The 15,370-nt window shown below is 44.1% G+C and overlaps 1 protein-coding gene across 26 annotated transcripts in view; it reads left to right on the forward strand.

Annotated features, from left to right (window-relative positions):
* The window catches only part of HNRNPM (heterogeneous nuclear ribonucleoprotein M), a 41,264-nt gene that overhangs the window by 23,756 nt on the left and 2,138 nt on the right, over positions 1-15,370 (forward strand). For 5 of the 26 annotated variants that reach the window (XM_072721588.1, XM_072721594.1, XM_072721592.1 and 2 more), the window contains 6 exons: positions 2,688-2,789; positions 4,037-4,081; positions 4,537-4,614; positions 8,240-8,338; positions 11,785-11,838; positions 14,012-14,814. In XM_072721588.1, the coding sequence (XP_072577689.1) occupies positions 2,688-2,789; positions 4,037-4,081; positions 4,537-4,614; positions 8,240-8,338; positions 11,785-11,838; positions 14,012-14,814 (1,181 nt within the window). Of the gene's footprint in view, positions 1-2,687; positions 2,790-4,036; positions 4,082-4,536; positions 4,615-8,239; positions 8,339-10,391; positions 10,485-11,784; positions 11,839-14,011; positions 14,815-15,370 lie in introns of all 26 variants that reach the window. The other 21 variants (XM_072721604.1, XM_025985734.2, XM_025985742.2 and 18 more) reach the window with 6 other exon arrangements.

Here is a 15,370-nt window from a genome sequence, read left to right on the forward strand (position 1 = left end):
GATTTCAACTGATAAGTGGATAAATGTGGTAAATTTATATAGTGGGGTGTTAGTAACAAAAGGGAATCAAGTGCTGATAGCTGCCACAGCATGGATGACTCTTGGTTCCATATGTAGAAAATGTCCAAAACAGGTGAATCCATCAACAGAAAGTAGATTAGTGGTTGCCTGGGGAGAGAGGGGGTAAGTGGAGAGTTGTTTTTGGTGTGATGACAGTGTTTTGGAATTAGATGGTGGTAATAGTTGTATGCAACCCCAACTAAACTAAAGCTCACTGAACCATATACTTTGAATGGGTGTATCTTACGGAATGTGAAGTGCAGCCATCCAGATTTTCTAAAGATTTTATTTATTCATGAGAGACACACACACAGAGGGGGGGGGGGGGCACAGACACAGGCAGAGGGAGAAAGCAGGCTCCATGCAGGGAACCTGACATGGGACTCGATCCTGGGTCTCCAGGATCACACCCTAGGCCGAAGGCGGTGCTAAACCGCTGAGCCACCCGGGCTGCCCCATCCAGATTTTTATATAGGGGGAGTCTGTCCTGTGACGGGGAAGGCTAGGTGACTGATCACCTCACAGATGGAAATGGTGCGTATGAGTGAAGCTCTAGGCATGTTTTCTGGCAAGCCCACAGGACTGAGTCAAGCCTGAGCATAGGCAGCAGTGGGAGGGCCAGGGAGTCACACGGAAGCCTGGGAGTTAGGTGACAGGAGAAGGGGGCCTTGCTTGTACTGTGTTTGGGAGAACTTATGCCAGGTGATGCAGGTGGAGTGGGTCTGTTCTGAGGGCCAGGGAATGTCTGGGTTGCGGAGGAGGTCAAGCCTAAGGCCCAGCATTAGATTGAATTGAATGGGAGCCTAGACTAGAACACTAAAATGAATGCCTTTTTGGTTTAACATTATGGAAGCATAATGGAGGCGGGCTTTGAGGGGAGGTCAGTGGCTTTAAGAGTAGAACGTGGCTTATCTGTTGAAAATTCACATTTTTTTAGAGAAAGATCATATTTCTTTGTCCTAATGAATGTGACCACTTGGCATTGATAACCCAGGATCAAGGTGATGGCTCTTGTTGACTTTTGTGCCTGGAGGAGGTGGGATGAGGGCTATTTGGGAGCCTTGGCTGGCACATACTGGACCCTAGGGAGTCCATTATCCATGGCTTTTGGTCTCCCAGCACATTTCAGAGGCTGCCTTGGGGAGTAAGTAACCTTGGTGATCTCTTGCTGCTGTTTCTATGCAACTTAAAAACACAGGGCCATTAAACAGATTAAATATCGGGGAACTGGTATCAGGGTTTCTTTGTGTGTATGTTTTTTTAAGATTTTTTTTTTTAAGATTTTATTTATTTATTCATGAGAGATGCACAAAAAGAGAGGCAGAGACACAGGCAGAGGGAGAAGCAGGCTCCATGCAGGGAGCCTGACATGGGAATCGATCCGGGTCTCCAGGATCAGGCCCTGGGCCAAAGGTGGAGCTAAACCACTGAGCCACCCGGGGCTGCCCAGATTTTTTACTTAGGTATTTGAGAGAGAGAAAGCCTGTGTGTGAGAGAGAGCAGGGGAAGGGAGAGGAGCAGAGGAAGAAAGAAGTAGGTTCCCTGCTGAGCAGGGAGCAGAATCCTAGGATCCTGGGATCATGACCTTGCCACCCAGGCCCCCTTGGTATCAGGGTTTGTTGTTGTTTTGTTTTGGTTCCCATTTACAAGTATTTGGTTCCCATTTAAAAATATTTTACCTGATCTTGGTTTAACCCTCAGACCGTGGTCATCAGAGCATCACAGATGTCTTACACTATCAGGTCTTGTTGGCTATTTTGAGACCAAGTCTGTATTCTTATATCCCTGCCTTGTGGAGCATGGAGTTGAGAGTGAACTGTGTATATTGATCTCCACAGATTAGGAAGCTTTCTGGGCAGAAGAGACATGAGCTTCACTGTTTTTGAAAACAGCCCACAGTGGAGTCAGAGAACAGTGTATGCCCAGTGTTAATTGGCTGGTTTATAGCATTGCTTTTTCTTGGGAAAAGTCTTTTGGGGTACCAGGTTGGGAGGTGGAGATTAGGTATATTTGTGCTGCTGGCCACCTGATGTTATTAATTGTCTTTTATAATCAGGTGTTTCTCAGTTCGAGATACAGGAAGTAAATAAATGTCCATGATTTTTACATGTGAGTTCGTAATTCTTTTCTGTAATTTTCAAGAGGCCTGTTTTTTTTTTTTTTTTTAACTTGTCTTTGTTTTATATATATCACAAACTCAAATCTAATTGCATATGAAAAGTTATGCCTTGATGGGTGCCTGGGTGGCTCAGTGGCTCAGTTAATTAAGCTCTGCCTTCACCTCAAGTTAGGTCATGGTCCTGGGATGAGCTCTGAGCCTTGCATCCTATTCCCTGCTCCTCAGGGAACCTGCTCTCCCCTGGCTTGTGCTTGCCCCCTTCTCTGTCAAATAAATAAATAAATAAAATCTTTAAAAAAGAGAGAGAGAGACAAGTTACGTCTTGAAAGGGATAGCTCCCAAATGTACCAGTGTTGAATTTCGAATTAGACCCTAGGTTTGCTCATAGAAGTGGATGGATGGGAATGCAGTGTGACATTTACAACACAGTAAACAAAGACTTTTTGCCTTGGAAGGATATGCTTTTCTAAGTCTAATCTACAGTTCCAACTTTCTCTTTTCTTTTCAGATGGACTTGGTGGTATTGGCATGGGGTTAGGCCCAGGAGGACAGCCTATTGATGCCAATCACCTGAATAAAGGCATTGGCATGGGAAACATAGGACCCGCAGGTGAGAACTACAGTGTACTTTGGAGATTTCTGGGGAAGTTAGTGACTCAAGTGAACTATTAGAATAATTAGACATTAAGTACTTAAAATGGAATAAAGATTTATTTGGGGCAGAATTCCCTCATTCATTTGATTCATTTTGATAAAAGCAATATTTTGTATTTTTACTGACTTGAATCCTTTTTTATAAAGTTACCATACGTTTGCATTTTATCCTTGGATGACCTTCCGAGCTTAGTTAAGCTATTTGATAAAAGGAGGCAGGCCAGAGAGTTGGTCTTGCTCAAGGTCACACTATCAGTTAGTGACAGAGACTGTAGGTCTCCTGACCATCAGACCATAGCACTGCCACAGTCTGTTACCCAGACACCCTTTGGGCCATTGCCTGGTTAACGGCTCCTAGACTAGGGTAAGGGCATTGATGGATATAAAAAGGCACAGAGGCCCTCATTGCATGACAACGTAGCTGTCACAGGCCACAAAGACCTGGTGTTCAGTGTTGTCTTTGTTCAAAAAGATAAGAAGTAGCTAATGAATGAGAGCTTTGTGGAGAATATGCTTTAAACTTTGCTGTTTAGCATTTTCATTCTGTGCAGGAGACATTTATATACTATTAGGAACTATTTCATTTTTATGACTACAGAGTTAGAGCTCTCTTAAAATCCTTTGAATTGCAGGATGGATGTTCCTTCACCCTGCTACCGTTAGTTCTGCCTGTCCCTGGGCTGACCTCTATGCCCTGGGCCTTCTTGGAATATGGCCCTATCAGTTTAACCCCCGCCCCCCCCACAAACACCAAAGAAGAAAGTTTGGGGTGGCGGGGAGGGAAGCCTCAAGTGTTTATAAGAACTGCTTTTTTTAGAGAATTTTATCTTCAAAGGAGATTTTAAGACTTACATTCTCTAAAATGAACTTCTAAAAAAAGAGTATTCCTCAGTTTGTATCCAGTAATTATATATCATGTTTAAATGCCCTGACTTGATTTTTTGTTAAAACTGTATGTGGGCCCTACAGAATTTTGAGTCACATGGTGATTATTTTGTTAAAGACATAGTTTCTTGGGATGCGATAGTTTGAAAGGTGATATGGGAGAGCCCTCTCCATCCTCCTCTTCTTTTACAATTAAAATATGTTCGTAATCAGGAATATTTTTTGTTCATTTGCTGATTTGGAATTTCTTGTGCTTTTTAAGTTCAAACGTTACTGCTTTGACATAATTTTAGTTTGCATTGACTTTTTCTTTTTAAGGAATGGGAATGGAAGGCATAGGATTTGGAATAAATAAAATGGGAGGTAAGAGATTTAAAATGAAGTACAAATATAATCACTTTTAGGTGTGGTTTTCTCTCACTCTTCCTCTTTCTTTTCCCTTAAGCCTTGCATGAATTCTTGTTTGATTTCCAAAAAGTTGGAGTCTAGAAATTAATTTTACCTGTCAGTCTATCCAGTGGGTATCTTGGCTTTTGGTTCTGGCTTTCTCACTAACTAGCTCTGTGACCTTGGGCAAATCACTCCATCTCTCTGGGCCTCTCTTTGCTTGTCTGTTGAGGGGGTTGGATCAGATTAGCTTTTTGAAGAAGGTGATTTTAGCAAGGGCAGTAGCATTTTTATTCCTAAAGTCCTTATACTTGGTAAGGAAGTTCCTGGCAGAAAATGCCCAAGATGAAACTCCTGAAAATATCTTTCTTTTTCCGATGAGTGTAAACAGTCTCATTGAAATGGTACTCAAATGTGAATATCTCTTGCAGGCATGGAGGGACCTTTTGGTGGCGGTATGGAAAACATGGGTCGATTTGGATCTGGGATGAACATGGGCAGAATAAATGGTGAGACTTGTGTTTTCTTTCTGCTTAAACCTGCCCCCTACTGGCTGTTGACTCTTGGGTGACCTTGAGGCAACAAACCCTTTTTTAATGAATGATTTGCCCCTTCCATTTTTCTATTTAATTAGATGTCTTTGAATTGCCTTAGATGTTATTAAAATCACATTTGTATTTCAGCAGCTAGACTTCCTACTAGGTAAGTGTTAATCCCGTTAGTCACTAAATGTATGTCCCGTGTTCTGAATTCCCCCATAATTACCCAATAAAATAATAAAACTTTTTCATTGTCTCTAGCACTAGCAAGCATCCTGTAGATAAGTGTGGTTGTATTTTGCTCACTTTAAAGGTATCTTTCTCACTTTAAAATTGTCTTTAAGTGTAAGGGATTAGTTTTATTAGTTTCTTTGGAGTTTTTGATCAAATTCATATATCCCCTGGAGTGCTGGACTGCATCAGTTCTTGATCATCTGCTCTCATAAAACTCTTGAGTTGTGAGCAGAGACATTGATTTAATTTAGCATTCATTGATTTAATTTAGCATTTATATAGTGGGAGTTTTGGTGTGCTATCATACAGATCTTATAGCCTTCTCAACCTCTTACTAGAAATATAATAGTGTGTTCATTTAGTCCTTGCAAGAACCACGTGATTTGTAGGTACTTTTATCATTTCATCAGAAACTGAGGCCCAGAGAGTGACTTGCCTAAGGTCACATGGCTAGTAATACTGGGATATGGATCCTGGCTATCTGGCTCCAGAGCCTGGCTTTTAATTACACTGTAATTCTGCCTTTTAGAACTGCCTCCAGCATGGGCTTCAGCCCCTCCTGATTAGGGCTTTGGGAACCCTTCAGTCTTTCTGAAATCCTCTGGGGTTGGTTGACTCCTTGACACCTCATCTGTGGGGATATAGCTTTCCTTATACACCTAAGCTTCTCTGGGATGGAAAGTCATTAAAGATTTGCATTTAAATGTTTCTTTGCTAACCTGCAGTATCCTTTAGTGTGAAGAGAGAGTAGAGCAAGTGAGAATCCTACTAGGATAGACCTTAATTGTCAACTGGAAAGAAGGAAAATTCTGATGAATAAACTGCCCTTCTTAATGGGGGAGGGTTGCCTTGTTTTAGATGATAAAGAGCTGTAGGGAAGTCCTCACCATTAGTCAGGAATGAAGGGACAAAGGTCTGCATTTCCAGTGTGCTTTCTGGCTGGCCTGTAGCTCGTGATGTGTATAGGAATTCTAATAAAAAGAGTTGGAGGAATCTGGCTTGGTAGAGTGTTTGCTCAAAATTGATGAGTCATTAGGAGTTGGAGTTGCTGAGGAGTGGAGTGATGTGATTTAGAAATGGATGAAGAGGGGGTGGGGCTGTGCTGAGTAGTATGGGCAAAGTCCTCGATAATCTGGCAGGTGGAATGCAGCAGTCACAGTTATGGGCCTGTTGACTAAAGGTTCAAAGTGCTGATTCTCGTGGGGAGCTACAGTGGGAGGTGTGTTCTGATGCAGTATTCTTAGATGTTCTCAGATATAGGTACTCCCAAGTCTTTCCTCATCATCCTCTGTAGTAGAGAATAGGGACTTCTTCCACTTGAGCTGTGTTCTGAGTGCAATCAACTTTATCAGGGGGAAAGTTGATAAAGATGTTTTGATTTAATTTAGTGTTTAATTGGTGACCATAATGCATCTACTATGGTTGGAGGTGCTGACACCAGACTGATTAGAAATCAGAATCTCAGGGTCAGTCAGCAGTAGAGGTCAAGTCCTATAGAATGGATATTAAAAATTATAAATGAAAAACTCATCAAATACCAAAGAATGATGTGGTATAATATTTGACAAGGAAATATTTTCTCTCTCTCTCTCTCTCTCTCTCTCTCTCTCTCTCTCTCTCTTTCTCATAGTACGTTGGAATTCTTGGGTAGTACATTGGAATTCACAGAGGGCTTCCTGAACTATAGAGCCTGTTGACAGTTGGGAAAATGAGTTTCGTTTGTTTTTTGTTTTGTTTTTATTTGGGAAGATGAGTTCTGAGGCCTTTGCTGCCTATATATAGGACTTCCTTATCTCAAGTGGTCAAAGTGCTGCTGCCTTTTATGCCCCTAAGATAGGGATTAAAGGAGCACAGCAGAGCATTGTCCATTATAGTACCACTCTTGAGATTTTAGATTTTTCTTCTGCCTACCCCATGCAGGCTTGTGCAAGTTTTCAGCATTTTCAGCAGATGGCACACTGCCAACCTGAGATTCAGTTGGGTCAGTTCAAACTGAAAAGCAAGTTCATCAATTGCTAAAATCTTTTCGTTTCTTTCTTTTTCTTCTTTCTTCTTTCTTTCTTTCTTTCTTTCTTTCTTTCTTTCTTTCTTTCTTTCTTTCTTTCTTCTTTCTCTCTTTCTTCTTTTTCTTCTTTCTCTCTCTCTCTTTCTTCATTCATTCATTTTTATTTATTAGAGTGAGCACGAGGTGGGGGGGGAGAGGGAGAAGCAGACTCCCTGTTGAACAGGGGACCCTGCTGCTGGGCTCGATCCCAGCACCCCGAGATTGTGACCTGAGCTGAAGGCAGATGCTTAACAGACTGAGCCACCCAAGCACCCTTCTGGCATTTTCTGGCATTTTCTAATTAACTCATAATTCTTGCCTGCATTTGGTAGACTTGTTCACTTCTTTGAAAGTATAGGGACTTGATCTGTAGATAACCATTTTTGGTAGTTGAACAAGTAAAGGTGATCATTATATAGCACCTGTTTACCTTGATTTCTAAGGAGCAACATTAGATTTTTCAAGGCCCTCTCAGTTCAGGAGGGAGACACAGTGTGCTACACATCTTAAGTCTTGCTTTAGAGGAAAGAAGTAGCCGGTGATGAGATCATCAAAAGCTTTCCCCATAGAAACTAAGACCTTAGCTTTTATTTTTATTTTTATTTTTATTTTTTTTTCCCGCCCCCCCCAGACCTTAGCTTTTAAAAGACGTTATAAAATTTAAGTCCTGCTGTCACCATAGGAAAAATTAACAAAGTTAACAACATCCTTGTGTAGAGGAAACTACTTCTGTTAGTAGGGAAGACCTATTATATGCAGGCATGTTTCTATATTCTGTGCGGATATGCTTGTGTTAGTAGAGTATGGATTCTTGCATTGGGTTTAGGTTCTAACCTTTGCCTCACCCCTTGCCAGGCATGTGACCTTGGTCAAGTTACTAAGTCCTTTGAGCCTCCCTTTCTTTGTATGGGGGCAGTGATCTTGGAGGGAGAATACAGGTATGCAGGCTGTTGGGAGGATTCTATGAACTCAAGCGCATGGAAAGCCCCAGGCGGGGCGGGGAGGTGGTAGCTGCTGCTGCAGCCTGCCCTTGACTCAGCATGTGCCCATGCCATTTGCTGTAGGAGTAGGTACTGGTATACCATACAAGTGAGGCTTATAGTGGACGTTGGTCAGTCCTTAATGGACTAAAGGTAGATAGTTTTTAGGGATTGACTCGAAGTGACTTTTTTAAGGAATAAAGGACGAATGATGGTTCCTTGTAGAAAGAGTGAACATGCTGATTTGGTGGTGGCTGTTGCGTGCCTGTAGTTATTTATCATGTCTAAAACACAGTGGTATTCCTGGAAAGGCCTAGGGTAATATTTTTCTCCACAGAGATGGAGCGTGGCATGGGTGGAGGATTTGAGAGAGACTTTGCCAGAAACAAGATGGGAATGTCTCGAAGCTTTGGCGAGCCCCTTGGCAGAGGAATGGGTAAGAAAGCCCCTTGTGGGTGGGGCTCACCCTCAGGTCAGGGGTTCTCTCTTAGGCAAAGTCAGCTGTTTTTCCAAAGTCTTTAAAAAATAGACCTAGGTAAAAACTCTGGACCTTGAATTTTTTATTGGTATCAATGGCACCATTTTTCTTTAGTTTTTTTCAGGTGGCTTCTTTGGTTGCCTTGGTATAAGGTGTTTGCTGTGGGAATTCAAACTGCTGCATTTACATAGCACCGGCTCTCTGGAGTGGTGGAGGTTTCTGAGGCCCTGCTGAATGGGGTGTGAGTCCCCTTGTCCAGGGCACTGTGATAGTCTAACAGATGGCATGGTGTGTTTGCTGGTGCCTTTAGAAGAGGCCTCAGGAAACTGGGGGGGGGGGGGGGGGCGGGTGGGATTTTCTGATGCTGGAAGGCCTGGAGGATTGGGCCTAAGTGCAGAGGATCTCTTTTCAATTTCGGTTAGATTGCAAAGTGGTTTCTTCTCAAGGAATGTCTCTTTCCCCCCTTTTTGAATTTAGACGTTTCTGAGAATCTGCCAGCTTAATTCTTCATTAGTATGGTGCAAAAAGGTTGTCCAGTTTTGGGCTCTTCAGTTTCTCTCAAAGGCGATTTGGAGTGTGGATCCATACTCTGCCCCATCCTTACCTGCTTCTCATTCTGTACAGATGTGAAGCTTCCATGAGACCGCCTCAGAGTGCTCAGCCTCTGACTTTGGGGGACCCATTAAGTTGGGAAGGTTTTAAGCCCTCTTGTGTAGTTTGTATTAGATATATTCTTAGAATTTACAAACGTCCTGGAAAGATTCATCATCTGGCTTGTCAGTGAGACAGATGCTTCTGTAGACTATCTGTAGGATTCCCATCTTCATGTTGTGTCCTCCATGAAAATCAGGAACTGGAGACTTGTTTTTCTTTTTCCCTACTGGCAGTTAGGTACCTGGAAGGACCTTTTTGTGTCTTACTATGCTGGTAGTGAAGATTTACATTTTTTTCCTTTTACTTGTTAGATATGACTGACTAGCTTTATTCTAGAGTATTCCAAAGCTTTAGAATTCTAGGGATGAGTTCATAAATTTGTATGTGACTGGATCAGCTAAAAGTTTCTTGTTTATGACTGACTTTGTTTTTGTGTCCTGGAATGGCAGGATATTTTTAAAAATATTTAAAAACTTGTCATTTGGTTGCGAATAGCAATTTGTGGATACTGAGGGTGAGAAGAACAAGATGGCCATATGCTTTGCTTCCATAGGGATTTCTTCCTGCCTTAGGCCTTTAATCTTTCACTGGTCTGTGGTGCCTCTCAACCTCTGTGATGAGGCTGGAGGCCTTGTCCTGGTTTGTGGAGTGGCACAAGAGGTAGATCTGGTGAGGTCAGTATTTCTCATGGCAACAGGTGGTAACTCCTCTAGTCCCAACCTGAAATATCATCTGTAGGGCCTGCTATCTCCTGCTACTTTGCCACTTCCTCTGATTGAGACTATCGTATTTCTTTTCCTGTGACCTCCCAAAGTGACATGGGCAAGAGAACAGGGCTTTGTTCTGGAATTCCCTGCTGCTACTTGTGATAGACACAATTTAGTAAAAAGGTGTCTAAGTTCAAGGTGGTGTTTCAGACCAGTTGGCCTGGATGGTCTGTGTGTGTGTGTGTGTGTGTGTGTGTGTGTGTGTGTGTGTGTATGTGTGGCCTAGATGGGTCACACATCTGTTTATTTGTTTATTCAGTTCTTGATTTCTCTCTCTGTTTTCCACTTGAAAGTTGAATCGTTTTGGTTCCTCTTGCTCTAGTGTCTCCCCATTCAGTGTCCCTTCTCTACTATCAAGGCAGTAGATCTTTGCCCTTGTTTCTGGCAACCACTGTGCTTGGTGGTACAGGGATGTAGATAATGTGGTCCTTGATCTTGAAGGAGGTGGTGCAGCTGAGGAGATAGATGATGCTCAGTGGCACAGGGCAACACCAGAGGCCTAGTGAGAGTGCTGGTGGAAATGTTGGTTCCCAGGCCTTTGGGAGCCATGTGAGCAATACACAAAGGTGATCTATTTTCTCTCTGTTAAGATTCGGAAAAAGCAGTGCTCTACATGGCTGACAGAAGTGTTCTGCTCAGAGAGCACTGGATCCAAGCAGGAATGCAAGAAGACTGGGCAGGAGGTACAGTTTAAGCTGGATGGGGCTGGGTGTCCAAGAGGGTTCAGCATAATTTAGAGAATATACTGGCAGATAGAGAGGGCCAAACAGCATCAGGTGCAGAGGCCTGGACATGAGGGTCTACCTGGGGCAGGAAGAACAGATTCAAGTTCAGAGTCAGAGCAGAGAGGTCTGTGAATACCCAAGAAAGGATTTTTCTTTTCTTTTCAAATCAGTGGTGCGCCGATCGTGAAGCTTTTGTGAGGAATATTTTGATCTAAGTGCTGATTTAGGAAAGTGAAGCTGGGCTTGGGTATGCTGAGCAGGATCTCAGGTGTCATGGGAGGATAAGCAAGCCCTGTACTGCTTGCAGGCTGGAGGAGGGCTGTTGTTTCTAGGTATGCTTTCCCACATCTGTTCTTTAGCACAGGTAGTTGTAGTGCCAGAAACAGCTGTGGGGGTGGGATTAATCTCTGTGGTCTTAGTCATGAAATGAGATGTAGTCTGTGGCTGTTTGTCCATATTGCTGAGCACACTTTGGGACTGTAGAGGGGAGTGGGTACAAATGTCTTTACACAGTGGAAGGCTGAGAAGAAACTTAAAAGCTAACGCTAACCATATAGCTTTAAACAAACTTGAAAGAGGTTTGGATTAATTGTTGGCAAATAAGCAACAGTGTTTTCTATTTGAGACAAAGTGTTGAGTGTGGTAGGGTTTTTATTTTCCTAAAGCTTTGTCTGTCACTGTCACACCCAGCTCCTTCCAGGTGGGGCTGGTGGGCTCCACCTGCTGGAGTCTTTCCGTGCATGACTTGTTCGTAAGGTCATACTTCAGCACTGCATGCAATTGTTGCTGGTTTTCAGGACTTTGACAGTGTAGCCATAGCTTGAGTTTGCTAAGAGATAACCATGAGTTGTTGATCTAATCTGGTGGGTGTGTGCTGGCTTCAGTTTGAGTACTGAGGGTCTGGATCAGCTTTAGAAAACTATGCTACCCCCCACCCCCATTCTTGCTCTGATGTTTGCAGTTCAATTCATTGGTGCACACTGGCTCTTAGCTCTGCTGGGCGCATTCCCAGATGGTCTTGCCAACTGGGCCTCAGACTCTGGAGCTACATGGGAACCTAGAATCATGACCCATCATCAAAGACTCTTACGGTTTTCCAGTAAAATGATCCTGTCTATATGTGTATTTCTTAATCCCTCCCCCCTTTCCTTGTTTTATTTTTAAATTAGTAATATTCTTATTCTGGAATCTGTATTAAACAAATTTCTGTTATCGTAGAGAAATTTGGCTAATTTTTTTTTCTTCCTGATTTCCTTAGAAATCCTAAGTAATGCACTGAAGAGAGGAGAGATCATTGCAAAGCAGGGAGGAGGTAGGAAACGCTTAGTTTTGATGTTTTGATTTTTAGAATAGGTTGTTATTACTGGGGATAGTAAGAGTGTAGTGGTGAAAAGCATGGGCTCTAAAATAGACTGCCTGGGTGGGAACCAGCTCTGTCTCTTCCTAGCGTGTGACATTTGGCAAGTTACTGAACCTCTCTGTTTTCCATATTGTAATATGGGGTTATAATGGTACCTACTTCATAGGGTTGTTGTAAATGAGTTAATGCATAGAAAAAAGTATTTGTATAAGTGCTATATGTAAGCATTAGCCATTGTTGTTATTATAATTACATGTAATTTGGGGCCTTTGTTTTAAATACTGTAAAATTGTAAATTCATAAAAGTAAATACCTGATTAAAAGGTATACTACCTCCAAATCTAACAAGTGCTTTCTAAGCTATACACATGTACTCATAAATATTCAGAAAATTATAAAGTAAGTAAATATCTGCAATTTCACTACCCAGTGATGAGTGTTGTAAACATTTTGGGAATATCTTTTCATTAATACACTTTTTTAAAAAAATGGGTATTTAAAACTAAATGAACTTTTCCAGCTTGAATGCCCCACTTCCCCATGGCTCTGAGTGTCTTGGCATTTCCTTGGTAACTCCACTTGCTGGTTATTTCTGTGGTGTGCTGATACTAGAACTCCATGTGGGCACCATTTTCCCCTTGTTCTCTGTTGCTTTTGGCATCCAGGGGGTCAGCCTGATTAATGATATTCTTGAGCATGCTACTGCCCTTTCTAGTATCTTGCTTTTTTAAATACTTTGAGAAATTTTTGCTCTGAAAGACTAATATCCCCCCCCCCCCCCCCTTTATAAAAGATTTATTTATTTATTCCTGAGAGAGAGGCAGAGACATAGGTAGAGAGAAAAGCAGGTTCCTCACAGGGAGCCTGATGTGGACTCGATCCCTGAACCCGGGATCACACTCTGATCCAAAGGCAGACAGACACTCAACCGCTGAGCCACCCAGGTGTCCCAAAAGAGACTAATCTTAAATTTTTTGTATTTTGCCACTTGGTGTGCTGTTATTCAGCTGAGGAAATGGAGAAGTGCAATGACATGTGATGTCAGCCAGAGACTCACAGAAACTTCTGAGTTTCCTTTTCTTGAATTACATCTTGGACTGGGCTGCTTGGGTCACTAATGGGCTGGCTGTCGACTCAGCTGACCTTTTTTAGAGGCAGGTGGCAGTGGTGATGGCGAAGCTTCAGTGAGAAGGGACCTTTAGAGGCTCTGAATGTGGAAAAGTGGTGGGCAGTGGCCTTGGAGGTGGAGCCAGCCCCACCTTCTACAGAGTTACCAGCAAAACAGGGTCACTGCATTGCTGACACGAAAGCATGTGTCCAGCTAAACCATGGCATCGAGAACTGATCTTAGACCTCTTCTAGAATCTACTCTGCAATGCCATTGACTTCTTTTCCTCTAAAGCCAGCAGAGTTATACACAAGTTATTTGGTGGTTTTCTTCACAGAGTAAGGCTCCCTGGAAGTGCCTGTCTATCTAGACATAGAGGGTCTATATTGGTGTTTGTTTTATCTACTCTTATTTACATGGCTGTATACTAGCTTCTTTATGCCTGGAGGTGCTAAGGAAATGCAGCCAGACTGGCCATCAGCAGGGCATCTGAGAGGGACAAGCTGGGAGAGGGTAAAGGTTGTGAGTGATTTGAATTGTCACATACAATCCATGTAATCCATTTTACAGACTGACCAACTCAGGGTGGGGTTTCTGAGCTTTGATTGAGAGCATTTCTCAGTGTCATTTGGTGGGGAGACCTCACAGTTCTTGGGAATTGACAACCATGGCTTACAAAGCTAGTTAGAAGTACTAGGGCTTCCGAAGTAATGGTGGAGAACGTTGTTGACACAAGTCCTCCAGGGTAGAATTTCTCCCTTTTTAAAATTTTACTATGGAAATGTAAGCTGTGGCATAGAAATAGGAAGAACAATGTCCTCACTACCCTGCCTTAACAACAGTTAAGCCTTGACATTTGAGGGATGTCTAATGGTAAATTGTTGTGGGACTTAATTCCTGAACTGTGGTTGAGCTTGTGAAGTGTAAGCCTCTGCACCCAGGTCACCCTCCTGGCATGGTGTGCACACAAGTGTGCAAGTCCCTGATACCTGCCTCTGTTTTGTGTCCCTGTTCCAGGTGGAGGTGGAGGCAGTGTCCCTGGGATCGAAAGGATGGGCCCTGGCATTGACCGCATTGGGGGTGCCGGCATGGAGCGCATGGGCGCAGGCCTGGGCCATGGCATGGATCGTGTGGGCTCCGAGATTGAGCGCATGGGCCTGGTCATGGACCGCATGGGCTCAGTTGAGCGCATGGGCTCTGGCATCGAGCGCATGGGCCCACTGGGCCTCGACCACATGGCCTCCAGCATCGAGCGCATGGGCCAGACCATGGAGCGCATCGGCTCTGGCGTGGAGCGCATGGGTGCCGGCATGGGCTTTGGCCTTGAGCGCATGGCCGCGCCCATCGACCGCGTGGGCCAGACCATTGAGCGCATGGGCTCTGGTGTAGAGCGTATGGGCCCTGCCATCGAGCGCATGGGCCTGAGCATGGAGCGCATGGTGCCCGCAGGCATGGGGGCTGGCCTGGAGCGCATGGGCCCTGTGATGGATCGCATGGCCACCGGCCTGGAGCGCATGGGCGCCAACAACCTGGAGCGAATGGGCCTGGAGCGAATGGGCGCCAACAGTCTCGAGCGCATGGGCCTGGAGCGCATGGGCGCCAACAGCCTGGAGCGCATGGGTCCTGCCATGGGTCCAGCCCTAGGCGCTGGCATTGAGCGTATGGGCCTGGCCATGGGTGGCGGTGGCGGTGCCAGCTTTGACCGCGCCATCGAGATGGAGCGTGGCAACTTTGGAGGAAGCTTCGCAGGTTCCTTTGGCGGAGCTGGAGGCCATGCTCCTGGGGTGGCCAGGAAGGCCTGCCAGATATTTGTGAGAAATGTAAGTGGCTCTTCAGCAACTTGATGGTGGTGGTAGGCACAAAGGGAGGAAGGGTGAGGGGACAGGTTGAAGTCAGAGTCGGTGCCTTCAGCAGGAAGGGTAGCAATACAAAAGGCCACTTTGCTACTGTCCCCCAAATTTGGTGCTAGTAGGATAAGGAAGGACCGTGAGAGTGTATGAATTGTGCATCAGGAGCCCATGTGTTACCGGACTGCTAGGTGGAACCAACAGTGAGTGAGCTCAGGAACAATCCGAGCTTCTGGACTCCCTTGGCATGAAGAGCCACTACACCTGGGCATGACAGAGTGACAAAGGGCTGTATCTGCATCATCTTTATACCAAGTTAACCACCTTCAGCTACTGTTGGAGTGGTTTTGGGGCCTCTAACCATAGGCGACTGTCCTCTTGAAGAGAGATAATACCACAAGGGAGTACGCTTGGTGTGCTGGTTTCGAGCCTCATTCCAGACAGGCGTATTTTGTTCTCTGCTGATCACCTGTTTCCTGAAAGTTTCCCTGAGAGACCCTGGTGTTTATGCATTAGGATATTAGGATTT

Source organism: Vulpes vulpes, chromosome 9, assembly GCF_048418805.1.
Source record: "Vulpes vulpes isolate BD-2025 chromosome 9, VulVul3, whole genome shotgun sequence".
Lineage (NCBI taxonomy): Eukaryota > Metazoa > Chordata > Mammalia > Carnivora > Canidae > Vulpes > Vulpes vulpes.